The 27,590-nt window shown below is 34.9% G+C and overlaps 2 protein-coding genes across 4 annotated transcripts in view; both read left to right on the forward strand.

Annotated features, from left to right (window-relative positions):
• Window positions 1-7,786, forward strand: part of LOC106070821 (pre-mRNA-splicing factor ATP-dependent RNA helicase PRP16-like) — an 89,773-nt gene extending 81,987 nt beyond the window's left edge. The window contains exons 22-27 of the mRNA XM_056036713.1: window positions 1,327-1,381; window positions 2,230-2,364; window positions 3,702-3,827; window positions 4,034-4,129; window positions 5,833-5,951; window positions 7,233-7,786. Coding sequence (XP_055892688.1) covers window positions 1,327-1,381; window positions 2,230-2,364; window positions 3,702-3,827; window positions 4,034-4,129; window positions 5,833-5,951; window positions 7,233-7,308 — 607 coding nt within the window. The 3' untranslated portion in view covers window positions 7,309-7,786. The remainder of the gene's footprint in view (window positions 1-1,326; window positions 1,382-2,229; window positions 2,365-3,701; window positions 3,828-4,033; window positions 4,130-5,832; window positions 5,952-7,232) is intronic.
• A 10,984-nt stretch (window positions 7,787-18,770) lies between these two features.
• The window catches only part of LOC106051973 (hemocyte protein-glutamine gamma-glutamyltransferase-like), a 77,006-nt gene continuing 68,186 nt past the window's right edge, over window positions 18,771-27,590 (forward strand). The window contains exon 1 of one of the 3 annotated variants that reach the window (XM_056036714.1): window positions 18,771-18,929. The gene's annotated coding sequence lies outside the window, so the exon portion shown is untranslated. Of the gene's footprint in view, window positions 18,930-20,420; window positions 20,570-27,590 lie in introns of those variants that run through there. The other 2 variants (XM_056036716.1, XM_056036715.1) reach the window with 2 other exon arrangements.

Consider the following 27,590-nt stretch of genomic DNA (forward strand, 5'->3'; position numbering starts at 1 on the left):
GAGTCAGCTAGGAAAACTAACGATATAGCAGAGCTTAAATAACTGATTAACTTCCAAAAATAGATTGACACATGAATTGCGTAGGATGTAATTATCTTCTTTTTTGACGTAACATCTGTAATGTATAAGATAAGTAAGTGCTTTTCTAAACACGGTGTCAAAACCTTCAGAAAGAAACAAGGCTACACCAATGTAGTGACCAGTAATGTGGATGGAGCGTCATAGAAGAGCTGAACACTGATTTGCAACATAGCAACCTGTGGGCAGTGGAGACCAATAGCTTGCTGCCATGTCTTAGGTCTGTACAATGTGGCAACAAGCTATTGGTCTCCACTGCCCACAGGTCAGTGTGGAGGCCTTCTATAACAAATGGTCTCAGAGTGTCATAGTTAATAATACTGATAAGAATATTACCAATAATAAATTGAGCTATATAGAAAGAATAATAATATCAACACATGATAAATATAGTTATTACAGAGACATGAAAATATAAATTGGAATTTAATCTCCAAAAAATGGAGTTAGGATGGCAAATAGTTTGAACTCAATTTGTATCTACTTACATATGTAAGAAATCAATTACCCATGTAAGAAATATGAATACACACTTCATATACAGTGAACTCATGAAAATTCCACTCACCACTCAATGTCCATAAATATAGAAATGAGTTAGAGAATTTAGAAACTATGAATATCTACTTCCTAGCATTCCTCACTGAAAAGGGAAGAACTAAGTGAAATGAGACAGAGTTGAGCCTTATAAATTATTGGGCTGGAAATGGGGAGTCCAAGATGTGCTGTTTGGTCAATAAGAAAGCTTATTATAAGGTCAAAGGAGACATAAGATTCCATGTTATGTGGTCAATAGATGATGAGCATAGAAGCTTAAACATGTTGTTGAGCCAATGACCGGCTTAAACATTAAGTAAGATAAATTGACCACTGGCCAGCTCATCTATCTCCTTGTTGATCAAGCATTGTATCTGAATTGCAGTGGTGGTTTTGACATTTAAAAAATGCTAATACTACTGTTTGAAGCTACTAATTTGATATTAGGTACAAAATACTAAATTGATTTAAACTACTATATTACCTTATCATTGAACCTTGGAAAGAACAATAGAACTGGCAGACATGGGGATTGCCTATCACACAAGGTCTAGGAATGTGTGGCTGAGTGGCCTACCCTCCCTTCCGCCCCATAGCACAGTGTGTAAAGGAATTTAAAAAACAACTAAGTAGTTTAATGTTAGTGATTTGCAGTTATTCCTACACAAATGGCTATACCTTTATGAAAACAATCCTTTTTCTCTCTACCAGGTACTCCTCCTCTTGGTGTAATCAACATTTTATACATGCTAAGGCAATGAGAAAGGTGAGAGTGATGCTGTGATGTTTTCTAATTGTATGTTCCTTCAGAGAGCTGAAGGGAAGGTGAAATATTTTCTCCAGCCAGTGGTTTAATGTTTAGATTATTATTATAAAACTGTTTACTTTTCAGGTACTTTTTATTATTATTTTTTTTCTCAACTTTTACATTATTTATCTAACTGTGGCTATTTTGCGATTTTGCTTTTGCTCTGTTTTTGTGATGACATGTAAGTTTCAGGATGTTCCTTCTGAAATGATGATTTTTACATCCTAGCCCAAAGCTCTTGTAGGATGGCAGGGGATAGCGCCGGACAGTGTTCAAACCCAGGACCATCATGATGACAGTCTGAAGCAAATACCACATGTCCAGGCAGTTTCATTAAGGCTTTTGTATGAAATAGTTGCTTATAGTAAACAGAAGATAAACATGTTTTTTGTTAATATCTACATTATTGTTTATAGTCATGAGTCTTGTATAATTGGCCTTATAACTGGTATTTTTTAACCTTTAAAAAACTACATCCTAACAATAATTCTTTTTTTCCATTTTTCTTTTTCTGTTTTAAATACTTTTCTAATTACTAACTTCTTATAAACATACTACTGTTTTTGTATTATAAAAATACTACTGTTCTGATATTTTAAAAGTATTATTGATTTAATATAAAGATACTATTGTTTTGATATTATAAAGATACTACATTTTAAAATGATAATACCATTTTGACATTTAAAAAAATGCTAACACTCTTGTTTGAATATTTGAAGCTTTTGAAACTGACTGAACAAGTACTTTGTTATTATATGCTGACTACTACACTAATTACTAAACGACTTCCTCATTGATGACAGGTACGTGAAGTTCAACAACAGCTAAGAGAGATCATGGAACAGCAGAAGATGGACCTTGTCTCTTGTGGTACTGAGTGGGACATTATCAGGAAATGTATTTGTTCAGCATATTTTCATCAGGCAGCTAGACTTAAGGTAAATTGTCCTACTGAACTTGGGATTCTCCATTTTACTTGGAATGAGTTTTAATTTAATGTTCCCACAGAAGTGAATATATTTATATATATTCATTCCACTTCCTACTATGTATACAACAAATCCCTATGGGCAACTTGCAATGTGCACAGTGTGGTCACATCACCTTCATGTAATAAAATTGGATCTTAAAGCATTACAGAGAATTATGGGTATTAATAGCAATCTTTGATACAAAGGTGAAAATGAAAATTATAATTTTGTCTTATTGTTCCAAATACAATTGCAGATGATGCTACCAATAATTATTTGTACAAATAATTTGTTTGTAAATATATTTTTACAATACCTCTATTCAACTGATATCATCGTGAAACCTGGACATGGATCTTGAAAAGGGCTCTATCAAGTTCCCTAGAACTTGACAGTTGCTGTATATCATTGGGGAAAGAATTACTCGCTTGTTGGCCATACTGGAAAGACTGGTTGGACTGTTATAATTTTTCAAAGTAAAAAAAGAATTACATTTTAATTTGGTTAGAGAATGTGAAAATATTTATCTTCTATAGATTATACATTTAAGGGTAGTTCCACATGTAGGCATTATTCAACAGTTCAATAAATTATTTTTCAGGAATATTTTGCACACTTTCTTTTAAGTCTAGATCTAAAGCCCCATTATTGGTATTTTGTAAAGTCTAGTAGATCTATATATACGCTAAACCAGGTTTCTTTTGGGTGTTTGGGGGGGGGGGGGGGGGGGGGGAAAGTTAGGGTAAAAAAATACTCCATTTTTTTTAAATCTCACATTCATTAGTGATTAAGTGCACTCTATTAGTTGTACTAAGGAGGTCTTTTTAAACGAATATATTTTGTATGTTTTTCTAGTTAGTGAATAAGTTTGTGAGCATTAAAGTTTTAGTCATTATGTTTGCAGTAGATGTATGCCACACAGCTAAGTCATATTAGCATTTCAACAGTGTAAATATACCTCTAGCAAATGAAGTTCTTTGACAGTTTTTTTTTTTTTAAACTTGATTGAACTTGTGATCTGATGAAATAATTTTGACTGACCTTGTATTTATGTTATTGTAAATAACTCACTTTATATTCTACTTTCACTTTCTCACTACACCTGTGTAGTACAATAACATGACTAGAATTACCAATTTTTTGGCTTTGTTGAATAAGATTCATCTAACTAGCACATACATATCTCAGATGACTGATTGTCGAAGTACTATGGACACACAATGGAATGACCTTCAGACACACTGGACACACACAGAAAATACTTTTTTACATTGGACATGAATAACATTATTGATCCTCTTCAGGGCCTAGGTGAATATGTCAACACAAGAACAGGCATGCCTTGTCACCTGCACCCAACTAGTGCACTATTTGGTATGGGATACACCCCTGATTACATAGTTTATCATGAACTTGTCATGACTTCTAAGGTAAGACCTTGTTGACTGCTTTTGATATAGTCTTTAACTGTGTAATGCTAGTTGGATCCCCTCTCCCTGCACACACACACACACATGTGCATGGATCTCCTTTGGCAATGCTACCTTAACTTAGTCAAGTTCAAGTGCTGTCACTTGTTGAACATCTTTTATGTTTACCATGCAATTTAATGTGTTTCTGTTGGTTTTTGACTCAGGAATATATGCAATGTGTCACTGCTGTAGATGGACACTGGTTAGCTGAGTTAGGGCCCATGTTCTACAGCATAAAAGATGCTAAAAAATCACGACAGGTAAGTGAAACTGATGATTGCCAATTTCCTATTCTCTTAACAGTCAGAATATCAATGGCCTCCTTGAGTTGCGAAGTGATTAATCATCTCATGGAAATTGAATGAATGCCTGGGTGTTAGCTGTGGTCAGAACGATGTCGCCCACACATCAGTTCCCCCTCTCCACGCAGCTGATGTATCCAAAGGAATAGCAGTGCCGATACAGTTTGGGGTCGGCTGCATTTTTTGTCATGTAGAGGCAAGTGATGAGGGAGTTCAGCTTAGATAAAAACATTTTTTATTTTATCAAAGCCCCATATCAAAATTCGAATAGTTCAGTACTTCTGAACAACAAAATTGGATAAAGTTTAAGGACATCCATAGGAATTTTTTCTTTTCAGATTGTACATTGTAAGAAAAGTGCCTCTCACTGGAATGTGTAGTTCTCTCTATTTCCCATTGCATATTAATTAGCAAAACTGTCTTTTCAACTTTAATATTATGCCTCAGAATACAAAATAAACAGTAGCAGATCTTGGAATATTTTGAATAACTGGTTTTATTTTAACAGTCTTGAAAATCAAACATCTGTTCAAGAAGAAATATTGTCACCTTACTTGCTGTCTATTGGTGAGTTTATGCTATTGATCCAGAAGATATAAAGGAATAAAGCACATTGATGGATTATATCCAATTGTGAAAAAGCGGGACATTTTTATACTTAAGGCCAATGCCTGCTGGATGGAGGACAGAATCCCAAAAAGGAGGACATGGCCTCTTTTCGCCAGACGTCTGGTAACCCTACTCGTTGGAGAAAATGTAGACCATGTGCAACATCTTACTTCAAACTGGATGCTGCAGATAGAGCAGTTGATATGGAAATCAGTGCTGAAAAGAACAAAATATTAGTTTGTGTTGGAGATAGTATGAGATGTTGCATACAGTTGAATGGCCAAAGATTAGCAGAAGTTGTCTCATTTAAATACCTAGGGTCAAACATAACAAGAGTTGGAGGATCACTTAAAGAGATAAAACCCCATTTAGGTTTGGCATCTACTGCCATGAGCAAACTGGAAAATCTAATATCAGCTTCCCAGTAAAATTAAAGCTGTGTCTTTGCTAGTGGTCTCTGTACTCCTATTTGGTTGTGAAAGTTGGACACTGAACACTGAGGCTGAAAGAAGAATTCAACCCTTTGAGAGTAAATGCTATAGAAAAATGCTGTTTATCAGATACCAGGAAAAGAAAACAAATGAGTTTGTAGATTTACAAGTCATAACTCTGGCTGGCAACAAGGAAGAACTGCTCAATACTGTGAAGAGATGAAAGCTGAGCTGGTTTGGTCATATTGTAAGACATGACTCACTATCAAAAGTCATTCTTCAAGTTACAATGGAGGGAGTGCAAAGAAAGGGTCATCCAAAGAAAAACTGGCTGGATAACATAAAAGAATGGACTGGCATCTCTCTTGATATCCCGCTAAGAACAAGCTGCTGACTGGGAAAAGTGGTGGGATTTGGCTACGCGAACTGTCACCACTAGGACAAAAGTCAAGGGACAGATGATGATAATGATCTCTTATTGTTTAATACTGGTAGTTGAACTTGCAGGTTTCTTTCACATTTTTTCTTCTCTTATTCTTGCCTATTATTCTGCTATTGTGTTTAAATAAATATTAAAAAATGTTATTTTATAACATGACTGTGAATGATTATGTTTTGTAGGAAAGAAAAAAACAAGAGATTGAAGAAATGCAAACCATGGAAGATGAGATGAAGAGGGCAGAAGAGCTCATTAAGGCTAGAAAGGAACAACATGACAGAATACCAATGTCTGTGAGAAGGTCGGTCATGTATGCTATGTAATCTATTATATATTTGTAAAATACCACTGACTGACTCATTCATTAATCAGATCTCTTAAACTGTCATACATATCTGTATCAAATTTTGTATAAAGGTTCCTTTTACCTCCTAGGTACTCACTAAGAACCATTTTTGACAGATTCGCAACTGGACGACCACTATTTGCAAAAAAAACGTTAACTCTATCAAACCTTTGTATTTTATTTTTGTAATTCCCCAAAAGGCTGTATTCCATATAGAAAGCAAATCTCACAAATTTCATATTTTTAGAGCAAATGTTTATATTTTAATATGCCTTATGTCATTTCCACTTCCTTTTAGATGCTGTCTCAATAAATAACAAAACCAATCCAAATAGCAGTAATAAGATAGATTTGACTTTTTCTTTTTTTTTGAGAGAGAGAGGCTTTGTACTTTGTAACACTGTAAAAAACAAAAACAACTAAATCCTAATAGCATTAAAAAGGAAATCTAAATCTATTGTCATCAGGCTACATTGAAAAGGAGTGAGATCAATGATTAGTTAGTAAAACCAAATTGATTTTTTTTTTATTTAGAGAACAAAAACAACAAAATAAATGTAGAAAGGGGAACGTGAATGCAGCATTCAATTGGGGCCTTTGGGAAATGTCTTTTTTTTCTTCTAGGCCTGAAACTAATGATATGAAGAAATATATTCAGTGTCTAATATTATACATTGCTCGCATTAAGGTTAAAAGTTGAAAAAAAATTGTCAATGTCTGTCAGTCTGTGAGAAGGCTGGTGAATTACAGCAGTATACAATGAAATACATTTGTTCAAGATCGAAAGTCATACCATCATATTTATTTGATTCAACACACAATGTTTTAGTTCTTTTCCATCAATTTTATTGGTTCAGGTGCTAAACAAAACATATTTTAAAATTTAGATTTTATTTAAATAGTACATCAATATATGGGCTTGAAATGTAAGAAATACTCAAACCAGCAAAATTCTAGAACAAAGAGAATAGAAACTAAATCAAAAAAATGAACATGGCTGCATCTAGGGAGTTTAAAACAATGTGTTGAAGTTGGGGTAAAAGCCAAAGCCACCATGTCATTTTTGTGTGTCTGCTTTAGTCCTGATTGAGTAGCTTTTTGATGATATTGTAATTGAATTTATCAGTAAGATTTATGTAACAATTTCTCATGCCCTGAAATATTAGATTAAAAAAAACATTGTCCTTTGTACCTGGTTTACACCAACTTTTTACATTTTTTTTCTCTCATTTACAGTGCCTCCAGGATTATAACACCCGGTCATGGAGAATCACCTAGAACACCTAAACGGACACCAAAGTTTGGTTTGTAGCGGGCAACAGATTGGACTTGAAACTAAACCTAGTACACCTAAATGTACACCAAAGTTTGTTCCGAAAAGTAAATCTTTGAAAACAAGTAGTCTGTACTATCTGACTACTTGTTATTCAGATTTAATGAGTTAGTACCACATTTCTTCTCATTAGCTAAGGAACAGAAAAGTTTTTAAAAAATTTTAAAAGTACTGCTTGACAGTGTGATATGTATTTTTTTTTTTATTTTACGAATAATATAGCAGAAATCTTGATCTTTATTGTAATACTGGTTGGTATGACAGAGAAATTAAAATGATTACTTCAAAATGGTTATGACTGAAAGATATGCTAATTTCAGAAGTGTATGACAGAAAAATATGAACGTTTGTGGCAGTTTACTCACATAGGAAAAGTTGAATATTTATTAGATTTTTTGGTCCAAGATTTTGTTTTAAATGTCTTGCAATAAATTTAATACAATTAGAAAAGTGTTGATTTTTTAAAATATATTCTCATCTAACCTTTCCTTAACTTTTGTTGATGTAGGGGTTCTGTGACAATGCTCATAACTAATCCACTCTTTTAGTCAGCAGCTGTTCCTAACAGAATATCAAAAGAGAGGCTGGTTCATTCTTTTACAGTTATCCAGCCAGATTTTCTTTGGACAAAGCTTTGGTTTCAATATAATATATCCACAAGCCTGTGCTATCATGATTGAGTTAATTTAAACTATTCAGAAAATTGATTATCAATGCAAAAATTTAGTTCAACCATGCATTTACATTCTACCTTAAACTATTGCTCTTTTATATATTGCATTAGAGGAAATAATTCATAAAATGTAAAATTTGACTAGGTCTAAGAGAAAGTTACCTTTCAGATTTGTTTTGTAGTTTTTCTTGGGTGATGACCGTATGACATCTAGCTACATTCTTTGCTTGATATTTTTATTGGACAACTGGTACTCTCAAAATTTATATTTTCCATAGTAAAGTTTTATACATAAGTTGATAAGTAAGGATAAGTTGATGTTTTTCCTAAATTCATGAATCTTTATAATTTTCTTTTCTTTCTTTATTCCAAACACAATCCACTGCCTCTTTTACTCAATTAAAAAAACAAATAAACTAATATCTACTGATCTAAAAAGTACTATAACTCTTAAAATATAGAGATACTGAAGAAATATTGATCAATAATTTGATTGTATATTGATCCTTTCATGTTGTTGCTGAAAATGGTTGATACAATTCAGTAGTGTATCAGACAATCTGTTAAAGCACTTGAATAAAATATCTTGATGAATCCTCTGACTTGATTGAAGAGTACCCCTGTGAGGTCTTAGTACCTGCAACAAAGAGTAGGACCTGTCAGGCTCTAGTACCTGCAACAAAAAGTAGTACCTGTCAGGCTCTAGTACCTGTCAGGCTAAGCATATTATAATATGTCTTATCTTTTAAAATTTGGACATTGCTTAAAAAAAAAAAGAGAAAAGATGATTATGTCCATGCTCTAATAGCACTAGAAAGAGTATTTGTACACATTTTTCTGAGTATTTTATTAGATTTTTTGTATTTGAAGATTATGGTTCAGTGTTTTATGTATAATTGCTTCTTTACCTTTGAGTCTTCTATCCATAAGGCTTTCTAAATTTAATGATTTTACTAAAGGTATTACTCTAGTCAAAAGTGAATATTCGTTTGTTACGAATCTCACTGCTCTATTTTGTGTCTGTTCCAGTTTCTTAATGTTTTCTTGAGTTGAGGGGTCCCTAACAGATGATGCATATTCTATTATTGGCCTAACAAAGGTTAAATAACATTTTAAATGAAAAACTTCAGTGGGAGTAAGTCTTATTAAAAGTTCACAGTCTTCTAATAAATCAAACTTCATTCATAGATTCGTGCATTGGTTAAAAAAAATGCACCTAAGGTCATTATAAAATTGATTTGCCATTTATTAACTATCTCATGGAATAGAATACTGATTCAAATGTTGTTTTTAAAAAGAATTTTAATACGAACTTTCAATTGTAAGTTTAAATTAAAAAACGAATTACATTTATACCACGCAGTTTTCACACATTTGACAACAATCTAAATTACAATAAATAGAGGCCAGAAATAGAGCTAGATTTAGATTTAATTGTATTAAACAATTTGAACAAAATTTACATGTATAATCCATTAAGGAAATAGTTAATCTTCTAATTGGAGCATGTCTTTCCACCCAGAAAAATGTCAATTGTTAAGAGTAACAAAAAAACACTAAAACAAATTAATTATCTTATTCATGGCAAACCAGTAACACAGACTAAAAACGCAAGATACCTATATAGGTGTTATAATAAATGAAAAAAAAATGTCCTGGAATCCACATATTGATGAAACTATTAAAAAAATCCAACAAAGCATTAGGATTTATTAAAAGAAATTTATATAAATCAAATAAGAACATAAAACTTAAATGTTATTTAACCTTGGTTAGGCCAACAATAGAATATGCGTCCTCCATTTGGGACCCCTCAACTCAAGAAAACATTAAGAAACTGGAACAGACACAAAATAGAGCAGTGAGATTCATAACAAACGAATATTCACATTTGACTAGAGGAACATCTTTAGTAAAATCACTAAATTTAGAAAGCCTTCAGGACAGAAGACTCAAAAGTAAAGTAGAAATTATACATAAAACACTGAACCATAATCTTCAAATACAAAACAAAATTTAATAAAATACTCAGAAAGACACAAAGATACAGACACTTTACTCGTCCCATATGCTAGGACACATTTCTACAAATACTCCTTCTTCCCTAGTGCTATTAGAGCATGGAATGGGTTACCTGAACTAGCCAGGAAAACCAGTGACTTGGCAGAATTTAAGTAATTGGTTAATATGCATGGCGCGTAGGACGTAATATAATCATCTTCTTTTTTGAAGTAACGTCTGTATTATATAAGATAAGATAGTATGTAAGCAGTAGTATCACATCAAGAAGTGAATCTGATGCGAACAGCACATAGTGCACTATAACCCAGTAGTAGGCCTTCTAATCCTGATCATAATAATTAATATTGACCTAGATCTAGCTCTAATAGATCTACATTCTATTTCAAGATTTAGTCTAGATTGTAGTCTAGGCTATAGATTTAGTTCTGGATCTTGATCTAGAGTCTATTTAGTCTAAACCTATAAATCTAAATCTAGACCTAGTCTAGAGTCTAAATCGAGATCTAAATCTAGAATCTAGATCAAGAGTCTTTGTCCAGATCAAGAGTCTAGATCCAGATCTAAACTAGGAATTTAAGAAATGTAGGCACTGGATATTTAGGCACCCGGATAATTAGGCACTTTTTGACAAGGCGGAAAATTAATTAGGCACTCTTTAATTAGCGACCTTAATTTTGAAAATAATTTTAAAATGTTAACATATATTTTATCCTTAGGCTATGGGCTATCGGTGACGTTATAATAAATAGACACTATAACGATTCTAACTAAAGAAATGCTGACAAAATGGGGAAAAATGACAATCATGAGAATGTGTGGAAAAAATGACAACTGAGTCATTATATAATATAGACATCACAGGATTCAGGGGAGGTAGAGATGATTCTCCGCTCATTGCTTAATTCCCTCCATCACCAACCCCTAAGGTTGACTGGTGAGTTTTTTTAAATTGATGATTATGCAATTTGTATAAATATTTAGTTACTAATGTAAATACTTTAGATTAAAAAGTATTATAAAATATTTTATTATATCGGGGAGTGTTTGCGATAAATATGATCGCAATCGCCCTCTGCTTGTGGGAAAGGGAGGGTTCGTACTTTTAAATTGGGATAGGTGGGGGGGGGGCACACACTCCCACTTAAGGGTGAGGATTTCTCGCAGATAGATGTAAACTTGGTCGTAAAAGTTACCTAGTGAATCTTAAGGGGTCAAAGGTATGGAACAGCATAGGTGCTAAATTGGAAGTCTGGAGAAACTTGTCTCTATGGGAATCAGGAGGAGGCTTTGCTTGCGTTACTTATAGGGATTAGATATGTTAATAAACTAAAGTAGTATTCATTTTTTATAACAGCATTAATCTCTATTATCAACCTCTTTAGGAAGATCTATTGTGTGAGTGTATAGGTGTGTTACCTCCTTCAATTTTTTTTTCGTTGTAATTAATTTTTACCTATACCTACGCATATATTCAATATATGCAAATTTATGTTCTATAATATTTATATAAAATATATATGGTTGGACATTGCAAAATGGCTAGAAATTGCGATAAAATATAATGCTTTGAAATAAAAAAAAAAGAGTGATGGAAAAGATAGATGAGTTGAAAATTTCTATATTAATTTTTGGAATATTTGTTAATCTGTTTATAACAAATGAGAATCTTTAAAGTTCTTACAAATTACAAATAATCTTATAAACTTCATTTTTGTGAACTTTTTTTTATTGCGGAATTTTTAAATTTTTTTTTTGAGGATTCGATTGAGCCTTTTCAAAACAATTAGATCAATTATAATACATCAGTTAGGCCAGGGGAGGCGCGGTGGCTGAGCGGTAAAGAAAATCTTATAGTGTGAACCAATCATCTCTTTTACAAACACAAGAGAGATATGGAACACCAAAAACATTATAAAAATAAATGACAACATAGTTTTCTAAAAATAAATCAACTAGTTGTTCTACATAAAACTAATATATACATTGTTTGAAGAGTTTCGCTCTTTCCTTTCCTTACAAAAACTATAATTAAATATAACAAATCTATACACTCATCACTCACAAATATACTGTTTCTTAAAAGCCAGCATCTAAACACTTGTTGTAAAAATACATTTACAAGATGGACAGTTGACATTCTATATAGAATATTACAGGTACGCATTTCAATAAATGAATTCATCTACATGCTGGCTTCTAAAACTAAGAATAGTCCAACATGAGCAAAAACCGCGGTAATGATATTCTATACAAACTACTTATTAAAATTACAATCTAATATGAATAAGTAAAATGTGATTACCTGCAGCCATACGTAAACACATGGTGTAGAACCAGGCACAAAAGGGAGTGGAGACGACGTAGGTCCAGTAACATACGGACACTACAGTGACAAAAGATGCCGGTAGAATGGACAGTACCCACTTTGTCTGCTTTTTTATGCGCGGACACAAGGTGCCATCTAGGGGGAAGGGTCACGTGGATATCGGGGTGGCCGGTGTTTCCTGAAAAGGTATCCACTCCACTACTTATATATTACGCAAATAATCTTACTTTTATTCCTGAACATCAAATCAAATCAAATCAACCTGAACATTTTTGTAAATTAGGAAGAGTAGTGGGCCTGAGTTTACTGTTATTGGTGTTGATTTAGAGCCATTTATTATTACAGTTGTTCTCTCCCTATCAAAAATCCTAAACCCATTATGTAATGAACCAGCAATGCCAAAATATTTAATTTTTTAAGCACGCTATGGTGGTAAACTTTGTCAAATGGCTTTTGAAAAATCTGATAAAATAGCATTTATCCGCCCATTATTATGTAAACCTTTTGAAAAATCATCAATTTCTCCTATTAGATTGTGTTTCGCATGATCTAAATTTCCTAAAGATACGTTGTTATGGACTTAATGGTTTAGGATGCTACTACATATTATGTGTTCTAGGATTTTACATGTGATACTGGTCTGTAGTTTCCTGGGTCAGATTTTTCTCCTTTTTTGAATAGGGGAGTGACGTTAGCTTCTTTCCAGTCCCTGATTAATTAAGAGATGCCTGAAAAAGTATTTTAAACACTGGTGCTAGCTCATTGCTTAGTTCTTTGAGTAATCTAGCTGGAATACCATCAGGTCCAGACGCTTTATTAGGTTTGATGTTTGCTAATCATTTTTGGATCCCCTTTTCTTGTAGTTCTATATGTCCTATGTTTTCCACTTGGTTCAAAGTATTGTTTTTCCTTAAAAATCTGGAACATAATATTAATGATAATGAGATTTTTGTTATGTTTTAGTAAGAAATTGGGTTCCAAAGGACTGTCAATGCCGGGGATGAAAGTGGGGATAAGCTCCCACTTTCCAAGAAATGCTCCCATGGCTTGCGTCTCTAAATGCCTCTGACAGTCAAATCCAGCGCCTGACCTTCACGTGTGATTTTTCCAAAAATCCGGCGGAACCTCTTCTTACAAACTGACAGGAGAAGGGATGAAAGGTGGAACACTGGCGCCTCAAAACCAGTTTAGCATCGTGTTGATGGGGCACGTCAGCCTGAATAACGCAACCCATCTAGGAGAAGGAAAACTATGACTCCAAACCTCCACTTTGTGGCGATACTTTATCGGGGCATGGAAATGACCAAGAGTAATAAATATTCCCACTGCCTTTCCACTTGCATTTCAATAAGCGAATAATAGTTCCCCCCCCCCCGGTGCTTTTTGACGGAGATCTGTATTGCACTACACTCCAGACGGAGGTCTATGTCTCACTACACTCTACTACTGGATATAAACCCATGATGAAGTTTTTCTGGATCTGGTGAATGTGATAGCGTGAAGGAGCCTAGATCCACAGGGCATACGCAGGGCACAGTACACATTAAGCTTTCTACTGCAGAATAGTTACATTTGGAGAGCTCTGTGGATGGCGGAGAATGGACCATTGGCCAAACCCACCTCCCCCCCTTGTTCCATGGATATTCCGGTTACAGTCTTTAGACGCAGATGTTCTTTTATGTCAGTATTGGAGAAAATTGCCAAGACCACAATTTTCCTTAAAATGCGGGGACTATATATTTAAAAAAAAAAGCCCGAGGAAACACCCAGCCTACACTAAATGCCAAGGAATTTTACGAAACATCCATACAAGCTCAGACATCGCCTCGTAAAAGGTCTGCGCATGGTAGTTTCTTCCAGGACTGCCTATGATAAGTCAGCTACTGGAAATAAAAAAAACAGACAAGCAGCAAACACCTAAACCTTTTGCAACTCAACATCTTAGGCCTACAAAACAAGACAACAGAACTCCAACACATACTTAAGAAGCATGATATACACATAGCACTATTACAAGAAACACTACTGCCCAAGAAAAAAAAACATCACAGGCTACACACAGTACAGATGCCTTTGCACCTAATGTCAGGGAATTATGACCCTCATAAGAAACGACACTCAAGCCACAGTAGAACACGTACAGAACACTACAGATATCGACATGCAGGAAACACTTCTTTGGAGAGGAGGAACCATCTTTAACAGCAGAAATAGACCTACAACTACCACACTACACAAGGACAATAATAGCTGGTAACTTTAATGCACACGCACCCTCCCTAGGCTACCCATACTACAAGAGTGGCAAAGGATGTAACAAATGCCTCTAACCTACAACTTCTGCAAAACAAAACCTCACCTCCAACATTCCTCCATAGAGCACACAACACAACTAGCAGACCTGACCTAACTTTTATCTCTACAGACATTACTAACTCTTCTAAAATAACAGTTTTTGAAGACATAGGTAGTACACCAGGGCCGGTCTTAGGCCAATGCAACCTATGCGGTCGCAGTGGGCCACGCGCTTTCATAGGCCCCGCGCTAATTCTAGGTGTAATTATTAAATTGCAAAATATATACGAAAAATTCCTGGAAATCTCCTGAATTTATTAAAATCTACTGAAAACATAAAAATCTCTTGAAAAATATACAAAATTGTCATTTGTGGGCGTCATTTATTGCGGAAAACGAAAATCCTAACGCGCGATAAAAGAAAAAAGGCATTGTCAGCTTTCAAGTAATAAAATGTAATAATCGGGTGAATTTTCACCTTAATCGGAAGCTACAATACTTTATTTACTTTTATAGTTACTGGCATATAAATATGCCATGGGTTGCAAGGTTCGTAAAGTAAAGTTAATTTGATCGCAATTTTGTACTTAGTAAAGTCGATTTTTTATTCTAATACAAAATCTTAATTTTCACTTATTATCCTTATTCCCACCCAGACTAGGCCCCGCGTAATCAGTTTCGCGTAGGGCCCGCAATTGTTAGGACCGGCCCTGACCAGGCCTTAATCCTCAATATTGGAACACCAGGTAGATACCAACCCAGCAAAACAACTAGATGGAACTATAAAAAAGCTAGCTGGGCATCTTTTTTACAAGAAACAATACACCAGAATTAGATAAAGTAGTAAAAGAAAGAAACATGGCCAGGAAGACTATAGAAAAAAAAAACATACTAGAGAGAACAAGACAAAGTACAACAAATTGACAGGGCTTATAAGATACAAAATTAAAACAGAAAAAAAGAAAAAGTGGACTACAACATGCGAACAACTAGATCTAAACAAGGTTGGTCGAAAGGCCTGGACCCTTCTGCACCGGCTAGCAGGAAAGAAACAAATAACAAACCCCCAACCTATAAAAGGCGCCATCTCTAGTTTTAAAAAAGTTTGGAAGAAGGACTACTACAAGGTTCAGCCCTAAGCACTCTCTTTCTAATCTTTATGAATGACCTCCCGGATCTCATTTCGGTCAATAAGGCACTTGACGCAGACGACCTTTTAATTTGGACTACAGAGAAATATCCAGTGCTGACTAGATCCAAACTAAATAGAGCCCTCACAACTATCTCCAGCTATTCAAAATTATGGAAAATGGAAATAAACAAAAAATAGTCAGTTTACTCAATCTTTAGCCACAGCAACAAAACAGCAAAAAGAAACCACATCCTAAAAATAGACTCACAACCAATAAATAAAGAAGAAAATCCAACATATCTTGATGTAAAATTAGGCCAAAGACTGTCTCTAAAACACTTTATGGCAGATTTAAAAGAAAAGGCGTCACAAAGATTAAACATAATAAAACACCTTGCAGGAACATCCTGGGGAGCTGAATAGAAAACCTTAAGACATTTATACACCGGATACGTCAGATCTGTAATGGATAACTGTCTCTTCATACAAGTAGCCGCCAACAAAACCCATCAATCATCATTAGACACAATCCAAAACCAAGCCATGAGTCTAATTAGTGGAGGTATTAGAACTACTCCCACAGCAGCATGTGAAATAGACTCCAATATTGAGTTAAGGCGCAACAGAGCAGCATTAAAAGCTATTGAGAGATACAGAAGGTTTGAGGACGATTATCCTAATAAACTACCAACACAGAGTAATATGAAAAAACAACCAAACAAAAGCAAAGAACTCTGATCCAACTTACTGACGAACTAGCCCTAATACCACCTACCCAATAACAGAGAAAAAATTACCAGATTTTCAAACGTAACGCCCGGACCTTACAACCAACCATTAAAACACATTTGCATTTACATAAAACCTTAACAAAAGAATCAAATCCACTGGAGCTTAAAGTTGGCACGCTCGAAACAATTGAAAGCTATCCAAAAAACAGCTATATATTTATATACCGACGGATCGGCCTTCAAAGCCACCATCAATGCTGGTCTTGGTGCCTTCCTGGTCTTCCCTAAAAATAAACACTTTGAAATAAGTGCACCCTGTGGCGATTACTGCTCAAACTTTCAAGCCGAAATCGTTTCAAAACTGCGCACTCAAACTGAAAACATTAAAAAAACATTCTTAACTAATGAGAGAACATCGATGAAACCAGTATTACCTTTGCAGAAATCTGGGGATTGATACAGAACTTCTTGACGTATTAGTCGCAAGATAAACATGCCAGGCGATATAGATGAAGATTCTGTATTAACACACAAGAAAGAGCTACGAAGAGAAATGTATTCTTCCTTGGACCGTTTGATTGTCTAAAGAGCTGAGCCGAAGGCTCTTCGAGCTCTAGGCGTGTAAGCCTGTTTGAACAACCGTTCTGTCTGGAAGAGATCCAAGTCAATGCTTATGTAAAGCATTGCTATTTCCGATATATCTTGCACTCCGGGCGCATGGACTAGAATGCATGGCCGAAGGCCGAGTATACCGGGAATCTCCGCCATTTTCCTATGTTGTACCAAGCTAACCGTGCAGGATTCCCCATTAGTGTAACGGTCCCTTGAGGAAAGGCGCATGGATTATCGACAGGGTCGTGGAAGCTCCCTTTCAACTCCGCACCGTGCAATGGGAAAGCTCTCGCATTCCCTAGGGCGGGCACTTCCACAGGAGTTTTGTTTTGCTATTCATTTGGCCTAATCAGATTGGGGACTAGTGCAGAACCTCATTGACGTAATGGCAACAGTTGAAAAAGAGGAGGGCAATGTATACTTTATTGGACCACAGTGTTTACGAAATAATCACCGAAACTGATCTATAATGTGGCTGATAAATATGATTTTTTTTTCGCCATTCCAACAATGGAATTCTCATATTTAAACAAGTCTCAACAGTGTTAGGGGTCGTTCGTAAATGACGTCACGCAAAAAATGACCTTTTTTGACCCCCTCACCCCTTATCACAAAGTATCACAAATTCTCAGACCCCCCCCCCTCTGCGTCACGTCACAAATAAAAAAAATTTTCCGGAAATTTAAGATTAGTATTTTTGAGAAGAACAACGTGAAATTCTCAGTCGGCAGTGCCAGAATGATGTTTTCAGCTTAACTCCTCAAACAAGACTGAAATATCTCTATAATTCAATGCTTTTTATTTGAGAATAAAACTACATGAGAAGTTCATGTTGAGTACCTAAAAAAATGTTATTATTTTTCGAAGATTTTTGAAGATTAAAAAAATATTTTATTTGTGTTTTTTTCTGAATTGTAAATTTTTGACGTCACAAAATCGCTACCCCCCCCTTTCCCCCTTGTCACAAAGAGTCACATTTTCTCAAACCCCCCTCCCCCATAGAGCGTGACGTCATTTACGAACAACCCCTTAACGACATTAACTAAAGCGAATTCGTCTAAGGCAAAATAGGCTCTAATGGTTTATCTTCGTTTATTTCGAAGCCTCCAAACCTTCTGAAACAAAAACCTAATGAGCTCCTGAATTTAAAAAAAAGTTTGATAGTTCAGTCCCGAATATTGTCTTCTTGATTCACATATCTCTGACGATTGTGACTACATACCAGCGATTTGTTTTCAAACTAAATTTGATCAAGAATTATTTGCGATCAACGATGACCAATTTATGACTCTCTAATTTGGATTTTTTTTAGATTACTTTATGTGTGTGTGTGTAACATTGATTTTTTTCGATTTTGTGTGAAAAAAAAAAACGCCAAACGATTTTTTACAATTTTATTAATTTAAACGATCAAAACAAGACTATGGCTTAAATATTCATGGTCCATTGATCCATTGGTGACTTCGATAGCGGCGCCTCTGAGTTTGTTTGATAACACAAACTTTCTTTGTAATCTTGTTTCTTCTAATAATGATACAACATATTTTAAGGAATATTTTAATTGATTCTATTTTTAATTCAAGACAGTGGTCATATTGATTTTCTATTTAACCTTAGGATACTGAACAGTGACAAAGTTTGAGCACCATTGTAGCAGCTTAGAAATAAACAGGTAAAAAGTTGTTATATATTATACCTACTCTCAGGTAAACTCAGTTGAAACGTACCAAGTAAGCAAGTGGTTTGTTTCCTCAACCGTGACCTAGTAGAAAGATATTTCTTCTTGAACAGTTTCAAGAACCAAGGCAAGTAAACTTCATCATATTGGACATTTTATTGACAATTTTAAAAACATGTTTAGAATGAATGCATTCATAAAAATGCTGCTTTTTGACATAAATGAAAAGTAGCGTAAAGAACGTTGACATTTCGGACAAAGTATCTGATTGACAACTAGTTCTACATATTAGAGACTTGTACGTTCATTTCTTGAGAACACACTTTTTAACCTAGGGTATAATACAAACAAAAAAATAATATTGCTACATTATATTATAAATTGTTAGATACATAGATAGTTAGATAGATAGAAAGAGAGAGAGAGAGAGGTATGGAGAGAGAGAAGATGAAAACAATGCACTTAAGAAAGGAAGTGACAAAAGTTAGAAACAAAATCTATTTTTGTAAATAAAATAATCTATGAGCTTGTTGACCTTCCCAAAACTCTTGTGTCTAAACTCAGGGACCCTCTAATTCCAGTTCTAAAAAGGGATTTCAGTTTCTACCACACGATATCTAAGTTTCTGTTTACCCAATACCTCCAGACCTCTGTGCTGCACTCCTAGGCAATGCAAACAAAGCCGAATAACTGTGAGCTTACTATTGATATCATGTCTACGAGATTACTTTCTAGTGGACTCTTGGGATAGCTCTGACAAAGTCTAATAGTTTTCACAGACTTCAATGGTGTCCTTTTTGTCGTCCTTTTTGTCCTCCTCTGGGTGTACATATCTTTTGAATATTAAAGACAAAAAAACTCCATTTTACGATGAGATATTGTAAGTAAAAAAACAAACAAACACGAACACACAAAAATTAAGCCCACACATGAATTATATGAACAGAAATATTGACATTCCTCTGTGTAGCTCTGAGTCTAAACTGTCACAAGAAGTTCATAACCAGAGTAAAACAAAAACAAGAAAATAAAAAAATAAAAACATTTTTAAAATTAAAAAAAACAAAGCTTATCTAAGGGGAAGAGCCACACAATCAGTGGCTCATAAATCTAAATACTGCAGGAATAAGCTCCATTTTTTATATGTAGAATTTCAACTTGATCTGACGGAAGTGAAAAAAAAACGTGGAAAAAACGTAACAAGGGGAAGTACTCCACATATACATCCACATCTCTTAATTAGTATAATAATGTTAATGTATAGTCCTTGTTCAATACCTAACAAAATAATTACCAATACCGGTAATTAATTAACTAATTGGTTAATTTTTTGATTGATTAATGTACAAAAAATAATTGTGTAAAGTTTAAAATTGATCCTATAATGGGTGTGGGAGAAATAACATGTATAAAAAAGTGTACCATTCAGACTGAGTTGTTAAAACCTTTGTAAAAATCTGCAAGTACTAATCTCGTATCTACTAAACTAAATTGTCTTTTTAATTATACGCAACTAACAAAATTCGTTCACCATGGGTCAGAATCTTATTGGCTATAAAGTGAAGTATGTAGCACATGGCCAACCAGGACAAATGAATGTAAAGTAGTTGGGTACAAGCAAATGTCAAGGCTAGCTGATGAATTATGAATGAAACTTGGGTTGCATCGAGTAACCGGCTTGTTTATCTTCAAGTGCAAGTGTGTTGTTTACTGTGGAGTGTATTTGAGAAATAATTTTGGAAATGAAAAACACTATGTTGTAAAAATATATGTAAGTAATGAAATCTTATGTATTCTACTAGTAATGTACGTGTATGTGGTTTGTATTAATGTTAAAAATTGAATAAATATATATATTTTTTGTTAAGAAATAGGTGCTGGTACTCAGTGATGGATTGCCTAACTTTTAACTACTAGCAAATTAATAATAAACTTTAAAATACAAGAAAAGTAATAATTTTCCCCCACATTGAAAAAGGTTCCGGTACGCCGTACCGGTGCGTACCGTCACATAAAAAGGCCTATATATGTATATATATATATATATATAATATATATATATATATATATATATATATATATGTGTGTGTGTGTGTGTGTGTGTATGTGTATCAGATCCACTCTGGGACAATACTATGTAACAGAATAATAAGTTTTGACACTAAGACATTCAGCCAAGACATAATAAAGTAGATACATTTTACTTTTGGAATGTAACACATCTAAAACAAAACATTTCTAGCCTACGCCTGCAATGGTGAACTTACCACGAAAGAGCTCTACTAGAGGAGAGGCAAAAGAGGATTCATATTTCAGTGTCATGTAAGGACAAAGTCGGTCAAATAATCCTTGGTTTAATTAAAACACTACCGAGTGTTACTGGTGGGTAAAACTCATAATATATGTCTTATTTTAAATGTCCTATTTTAAATGTCTTATTTTAAATGTCTTGTCAAGGGTTGGGGTCACAAGACATGATTAAAACTATTCTAGCAAATATTCTTTCACTCGATAGCGAGAGATGCATCTGTTCATCAAACCGCCCTGTCCATTGTACACTTCCCCTAGAACCTACTCCTGACACTATGTGCAATAAATTGACTCACTCAGCCCATATCGGTCAAGTTTAACTTTACACCAAAAGTGAATACCATAAGACTTGCAGTTTCACGTCCATTTGATTTACATAGCCTTCTGACACTTGAGTTGTGAATGCAGGACTTGTTATAGTAATTGTGAGTTTTAGTTTCATTACTTTTAAACTAGTCGCTAACAACTAGATTGGCTATTCAAACGTGAACGTTGACATTCTATGAATACCACAAGCTACAAACACTGTGAATAAGTGTAACTAAATGTGCATGATTGGAACTGTAGAGAGAAGTTGAGAACCATTTCATTTTTTTTATGGCGTTCGAAACCCCCAGCACACATATATGAGCCAGACATTACATAAGATACAATAAATTGAAGTATGCCTTTAAAACAGGTAAACATATTAGCCAGGTGTGTAGTCAATGTACTAGTCTACATCCCGTGCCTCCCTGGAATGTAAGAAGAAAAAAAAACAACAAATGTGTGTTATTTTTAAAGGGACATTGAAGTAGCAAGCAAGAAACCGAAAATAAAGTGGAACACGAAGAGATCTCGTGAGAAAAAAAGATATGAGGAGGCATATAAATATACATATGTTATTAATATTACGATCTATCTATATCTATATCTATCTATCTATCTATCTATCTATCTATCTATCTATCTATCTATCTATCTATCTATCTATCTATCTATCTATCTATCTATCTATCTATCTATCTACCGGCACCTCTCTCTCTCTTTATATATATATATATATATATATATATATATATATATATATATATATATATATATATATATATATAAACACATTTGTTACGCTAAGATATATTCCAAACAATTTCTCACTGGTGACATTGTTGATCGAAACGTTTTGTTCTTGTAGATTAACATCCTAAGTAGGCCTACTTTGGCTCCCCTGAGGTTTAACATCCTAAGTAGGCCTACTTTGGCTCCTCTGTAGTTTAACATCCTAAGTAGGTTTACTTTGGCTCCCCTGAGGTTTAACATCGTAAGTAGGCCTACTTTGGCTCCTCTGAGGTTTAACATCATAAGTAGGCCTACTTTGGCTCCCCTGAGGTTAAACATACTAAGCATGCCTACTTTGGCTCCTCTGTAGTTTAACATCCTAAGTAGGCCTACTTTGGCTCCTCTGAAGTTTAACATCGTAAGTAGGCCTACTTTGGCTCCTCTGAAGTTTAACATCCTAAGTAGGCCTACTTTGGCTCCTCTGAGGTTTGTTTTCTCTAGAGTTCGCCAGTAACGTGAACGTTGCCTGGTGGAAGGTATCTCACAGAATTCGATTATGAGATTCAGACGTCGAATCTCATTTCTGAAGTCTGAAATTTACAGTGACCAGGTCTTACAAACATACTAGATTATACCACTGGCGGATCCAGTGATCGCCCCCCCACTCGACACCTCTCCATAGTGGCGGGCGTATCTTTTGTGGAGCATATACACAATCTGTGTAAATAAGTAGTTCGTACTTATATAATATATCTGCTACTTATTGATATTTATCGTATGCAATTACGCGTCGATACTCCTCTGAGTCCACTCTCTACCCTATACAAAAAGAGTTACTGGATGGCCATAGCAGAGCCCGGCAGTTCACGCAATAATAGGAAAACCTACTTATTAATTGTTGTTTTAAATTATATCCACAACTTATATGCATACTAAATAGATTTTGTTCTCTTTAAAAAAGTTAACATTATTTTTGGGTAAATGTATTAGCTAGTAGGACAGAACTTACATAACCTAGCAATACAAATGTTAAAAATTTTTTTAAACAAAAAGTCTAAAACCATTTGCATAAATGTGTTAAAAATATGATATGTATATGTTTCCCCTACTAAAGAGCCTCCCATGTTTGTTACTATTAATAGTGAATAGTTTTAAAAGTGGTGTATTTTTATGAAAAAACTGCTTGCATAAGTGATTTAAAAAATTAGAGTTTTCGCTTTTAGAAAAGAAAAAAGTAGCCGTTGCATCAGAACTTTGAATGGACTAAAATATTATGATGTCGGATTTTCACAATCTTTTCTAGTTTACGAGATCTAAACGGGACGGACAGACGGACAGACATTTCACACAAAACTAATAGCATCTTTTCCCCTTTCAGGTGGCCGCTAAAAAAACCTGGATAGTCCATTATGGTTTCAATGCTTGCATAATTTCCAAGGATACAAAACCTGTATTTTTTTTTACATCAATTAATCATCAGTAATCATAGAAAGGTCTTTTTACTCATCTCTACAATATTTTGTCCCTACTTGACAAAATCGAAGGTTTGTATTGAACGAAATGAATTGCTTGAGATAATGAGCTTGTTTGCATGTTATAGATAGTTGCGAGAGTTCAGTGGTTCTCAGCCTGTGACATGCTGACAAGAGGGGCGTGAAGGTGTTTATTTTAGTTCAAGGGAATATCTTTGCCTTCATTGAATTTATGATCATGTATAAACGAGATTAATGATTAAGAAATATAGATACATGTAATCAAATCAAAAGAAGTTGTCTATCTCTCTATCTATCTATGCCCATAATAAATAAATTACCGCGAAAAAACGAAATCTGGTGAAAGTCGACAGTCAACATTCACATAGTCTCTTGGCGTACATCCGACACATTTGCTAAAAACCCTTTTTTTCTGACTTACATCGGCAAATGTCGACCTTCTCCACGCATAGTGACTGTTGAATGGTGACTGTTGACTAGGTCGGAGATTTCTGGTTTCTACTCCGTATTTCAGTCGCTGTAAAACGTTGACAGTTAAAACGTCACATGGATGACGTCACTTTTTCGCCTCTTTTTCTGAGAGGAGTGACCAATCAAGTTGAGGAGAGTGATTCGTCACTCTGTAGAGAAGTTTTTAACTAACCCCAGAAAATTTAAATGCCTAGGTCAATTTATAGGACAGTTTGATAGCGTGAGTAGAAGGGATGCTCGCTCTTCCTTGCCTTCTAAATATTGATTACAGTAGTACTTGAATAAAGTTAGGGCTTCAGATTTTATTGTGTAAGTTTGTTCCAATAAATGTGTACCGCGGTGGACATGTCTTCTATGGATCATACTTTATTAGTAAAATACATTGCACTATTTGTCCAAAGTGAAGAAAGTTGAAGTAACAGCACATGGACAGAAACTATCGAACTTACAACAGTGCATTGTCAGATTGTAATGGAGAACAGAAAATAACAGTAATAAAAAAAACACGTACTAAGTTCAGTGATTGAAGTCTTGTTGATTACAACTGAAACTTTGAGGACGTTTTGAAGTGCACAAGAGTCTCTTGCTTTTACTGCATTTATTTGTGGGGCACTTGCATTTTTATTTGCCAGTTTATAGAAGTTGGAATCTCCAATTCCTACAACCGCTGACACACCAGGGACTTGTATTCATACAGTATCACCAATTTGAGCAGGAGGAAATTGTTTTTGTCAGGTTCGTAACATTTTTGTTGCTTGCAGTAGAAGAATCTCTTTCGCGGCCCCGCTCTTTTTCTAGAAATATACTCAACGAGCTGTTGAGGCAGGACTTAACTAAAGACGTAGATAGTAGGTCATGTTGTTTAGTCAGTACTTAACTAAAGACTTAGATAGTAGGTCATGTTGTTTAGTCAGTACTTGTGTGATGACGTAGATAGTAGGTCATGTTGTTTAGTCAGTACTTGGTGTGAAGACGTAGATAGTAGGTCATGTTGTTTAGTCAGTACTTAACTAAAGACTTAGATAGTAGGTCATGTTGTTTAGTCAGTACTTGTGTGATGACGTAGATAGTAGGTCATGTTGTTTAGTCAGTACTTGGTGTGAAGACGTAGATAGTAGGTCATGTTGTTTAGTCAGTACTTGGTGTAAAGACGTAGATAGTAGGTCATGTTGTTTAGTCAGGACTTAACTGAAGACGTAGATAGTAGGTCATGTTGTTTAGTCATGACTTGGTGTGATGACGTAGATAGTAGGTCATGTTGTTTAGTCAGTACTTGGTGTGAAGACGTAGATAGTAGGTCATGTTGTTTAGTCAGTACTTAACTAAAGACTTAGATAGTAGGTCATGTTGTTTAGTCAGTACTTGTGTAATGACGTAGATAGTAGGTCATGTTGTTTAGTCAGTACTTGGTGTGAAGACGTAGATAGTACGTCATGTTGTTTAGTCAGGACTTAACTAAAGACTTAGATAGTAGGTCATGTTGTTTAGTCAGTACTTAACTAAAGACTTAGATAGTAGGTCATGTTGTTTAGTCAGTACTTGTGTGATGACGTAGATAGTAGGTCATGTTGTTTAGTCAGTACTTGGTGTGAAGACGTAGATAGTAGGTCATGTTGTTTAGTCAGTACTTAACTAAAGACTTAGATAGTAGGTCATGTTGTTTAGTCAGTACTTGTGTGATGACGTAGATAGTAGGTCATGTTGTTTAGTCAGTACTTGGTGTGAAGACGTAGATAGTAGGTCATGTTGTTTAGTCAGTACTTGGTGTAAAGACGTAGATAGTAGGTCATGTTGTTTAGTCAGGACTTAACTGAAGACGTAGATAGTAGGTCATGTTGTTTAGTCATGACTTGGTGTGAAGACGTAGATAGTAGGTAATGTTGTTTAGCCAGGACTTAACTGAAGACGTAGATAGTAGGTCATGCTGTTTAGTCAGGACTTAGCGTGAAGACGTAGATAGACGTGGTAGATTGTAGGTCATGTTGTTTAGTCAGGACTTGGTGTGAAGACGTTGATAGTAGGTCATGTTGTTTAGTCAGTACTTGTATGAAGACGTAGATAGTAGGTCATGTTGTTTAGTCAGGACTTAACTGAAGACGTAGATAGTAGGTCATGTTGTTTAGTCAAGACTTGGTATGAAGACGTAGATAGTAGGTCATGTTGTTTAGTCAGTACTGGTGTGAAGACGTAGATAGTAGGTCATGTTGTTTAGTCAGTACTTAACTGAAGACATAGATAGTAGGTCATGTTGTTTAGTCAGGTTTTGGCGTGAAGACGTAGATAGTAGGTCATGTTGTTTAGTCAGTACTTGTGTGATGACGTAGATAGTAGGTCATGTTGTTTAGTCAGTACTTGGTGTGAAGACGTAGATAGTAGGTCATGTCGTTTAGTCAGTACTTAACTAAAGACTTAGATAGTAGGTCATGTTGTTTAGTCAGTACTTAACTGAAGACGGAGATAGTAGGTCATGTTGTTTAGTCAGAACTTGGCGTGAATACGTAGATAGTAGGTCATGTTGTTTAGTCAGGACTTGGCGTGAAGACATAGATAGTAGGTCATGTTGTTTAGTCAGGTTTTGGCGTGAAGACATAGATAGTAGGTCATGTTGTTTAGTCAGTATTTGTGTAATGACGTAGATAGTAGGTCATGTTGTTTAGTCAGTACTTGTGTGATGACGTAGATAGTAGGTCATGTTGTTTAGTCAGTACTTGGTGTGAAGACGTAGATAGTACGTCATGTTGTTTAGTCAGGACTTAACTAAAGACTTAGATAGTAGGTCATGTTGTTTAGTCAGTACTTTTGTGATGACGTAGATAGTAGGTCATGTTGTTTAGTCAGTACTTGGTGTGAAGATGTAGATAGTAGGTCATGTTGTTTAGTCAGTACTTGTGAAATGACGTAGATAGTAGGTCATGTTGTTTAGTCAGGACTTAACTAAAGACTTAGATAGTAGGTCATGTTGTTTAGTCAGTACTTGTGAAATGACGTAGATAGTAGGTCATGTTGTTTAGTCAGTACTTAACTAAAGACTTAGATAGTAGGTCATGTTGTTTAGTCAGTACTTGTGTGATGACGTAGATAGTAGGTCATGTTGTTTAGTCAGTACTTGGTGTGAAGACGTAGATAGTAGGTCATGTTGTTTAGTCAGTACTTAACTAAAGACTTAGATAGTAGGTCATGTTGTTTGGTCAGTACTTGGTGTAAAGACGTAGATAGTAGGTCATGTTGTTTAGTCAGTACTTGGTGTAAAGACGTAGATAGTAGGTCATGTTGTTTAGTCAGGACTTAACTGAAAACGTAGATAGTAGGTCATGTTGTTTAGTCATGACTTGGTGTGAAGACGTAGATAGTAGGTAATGTTGTTTAGCCAGGACTTAACTGAAGACGTAGATAGTAGGTCATGCTGTTTAGTCAGGACTTAGCGTGAAGACGTAGATAGACGTGGTAGATTGTAGGTCATGTTGTTTAGTCAGGACTTGG

The sequence above is a fragment of the Biomphalaria glabrata genome, chromosome 7 (genome assembly GCF_947242115.1).
Source record: "Biomphalaria glabrata chromosome 7, xgBioGlab47.1, whole genome shotgun sequence".
Taxonomy (NCBI): Eukaryota; Metazoa; Mollusca; class Gastropoda; family Planorbidae; genus Biomphalaria; species Biomphalaria glabrata.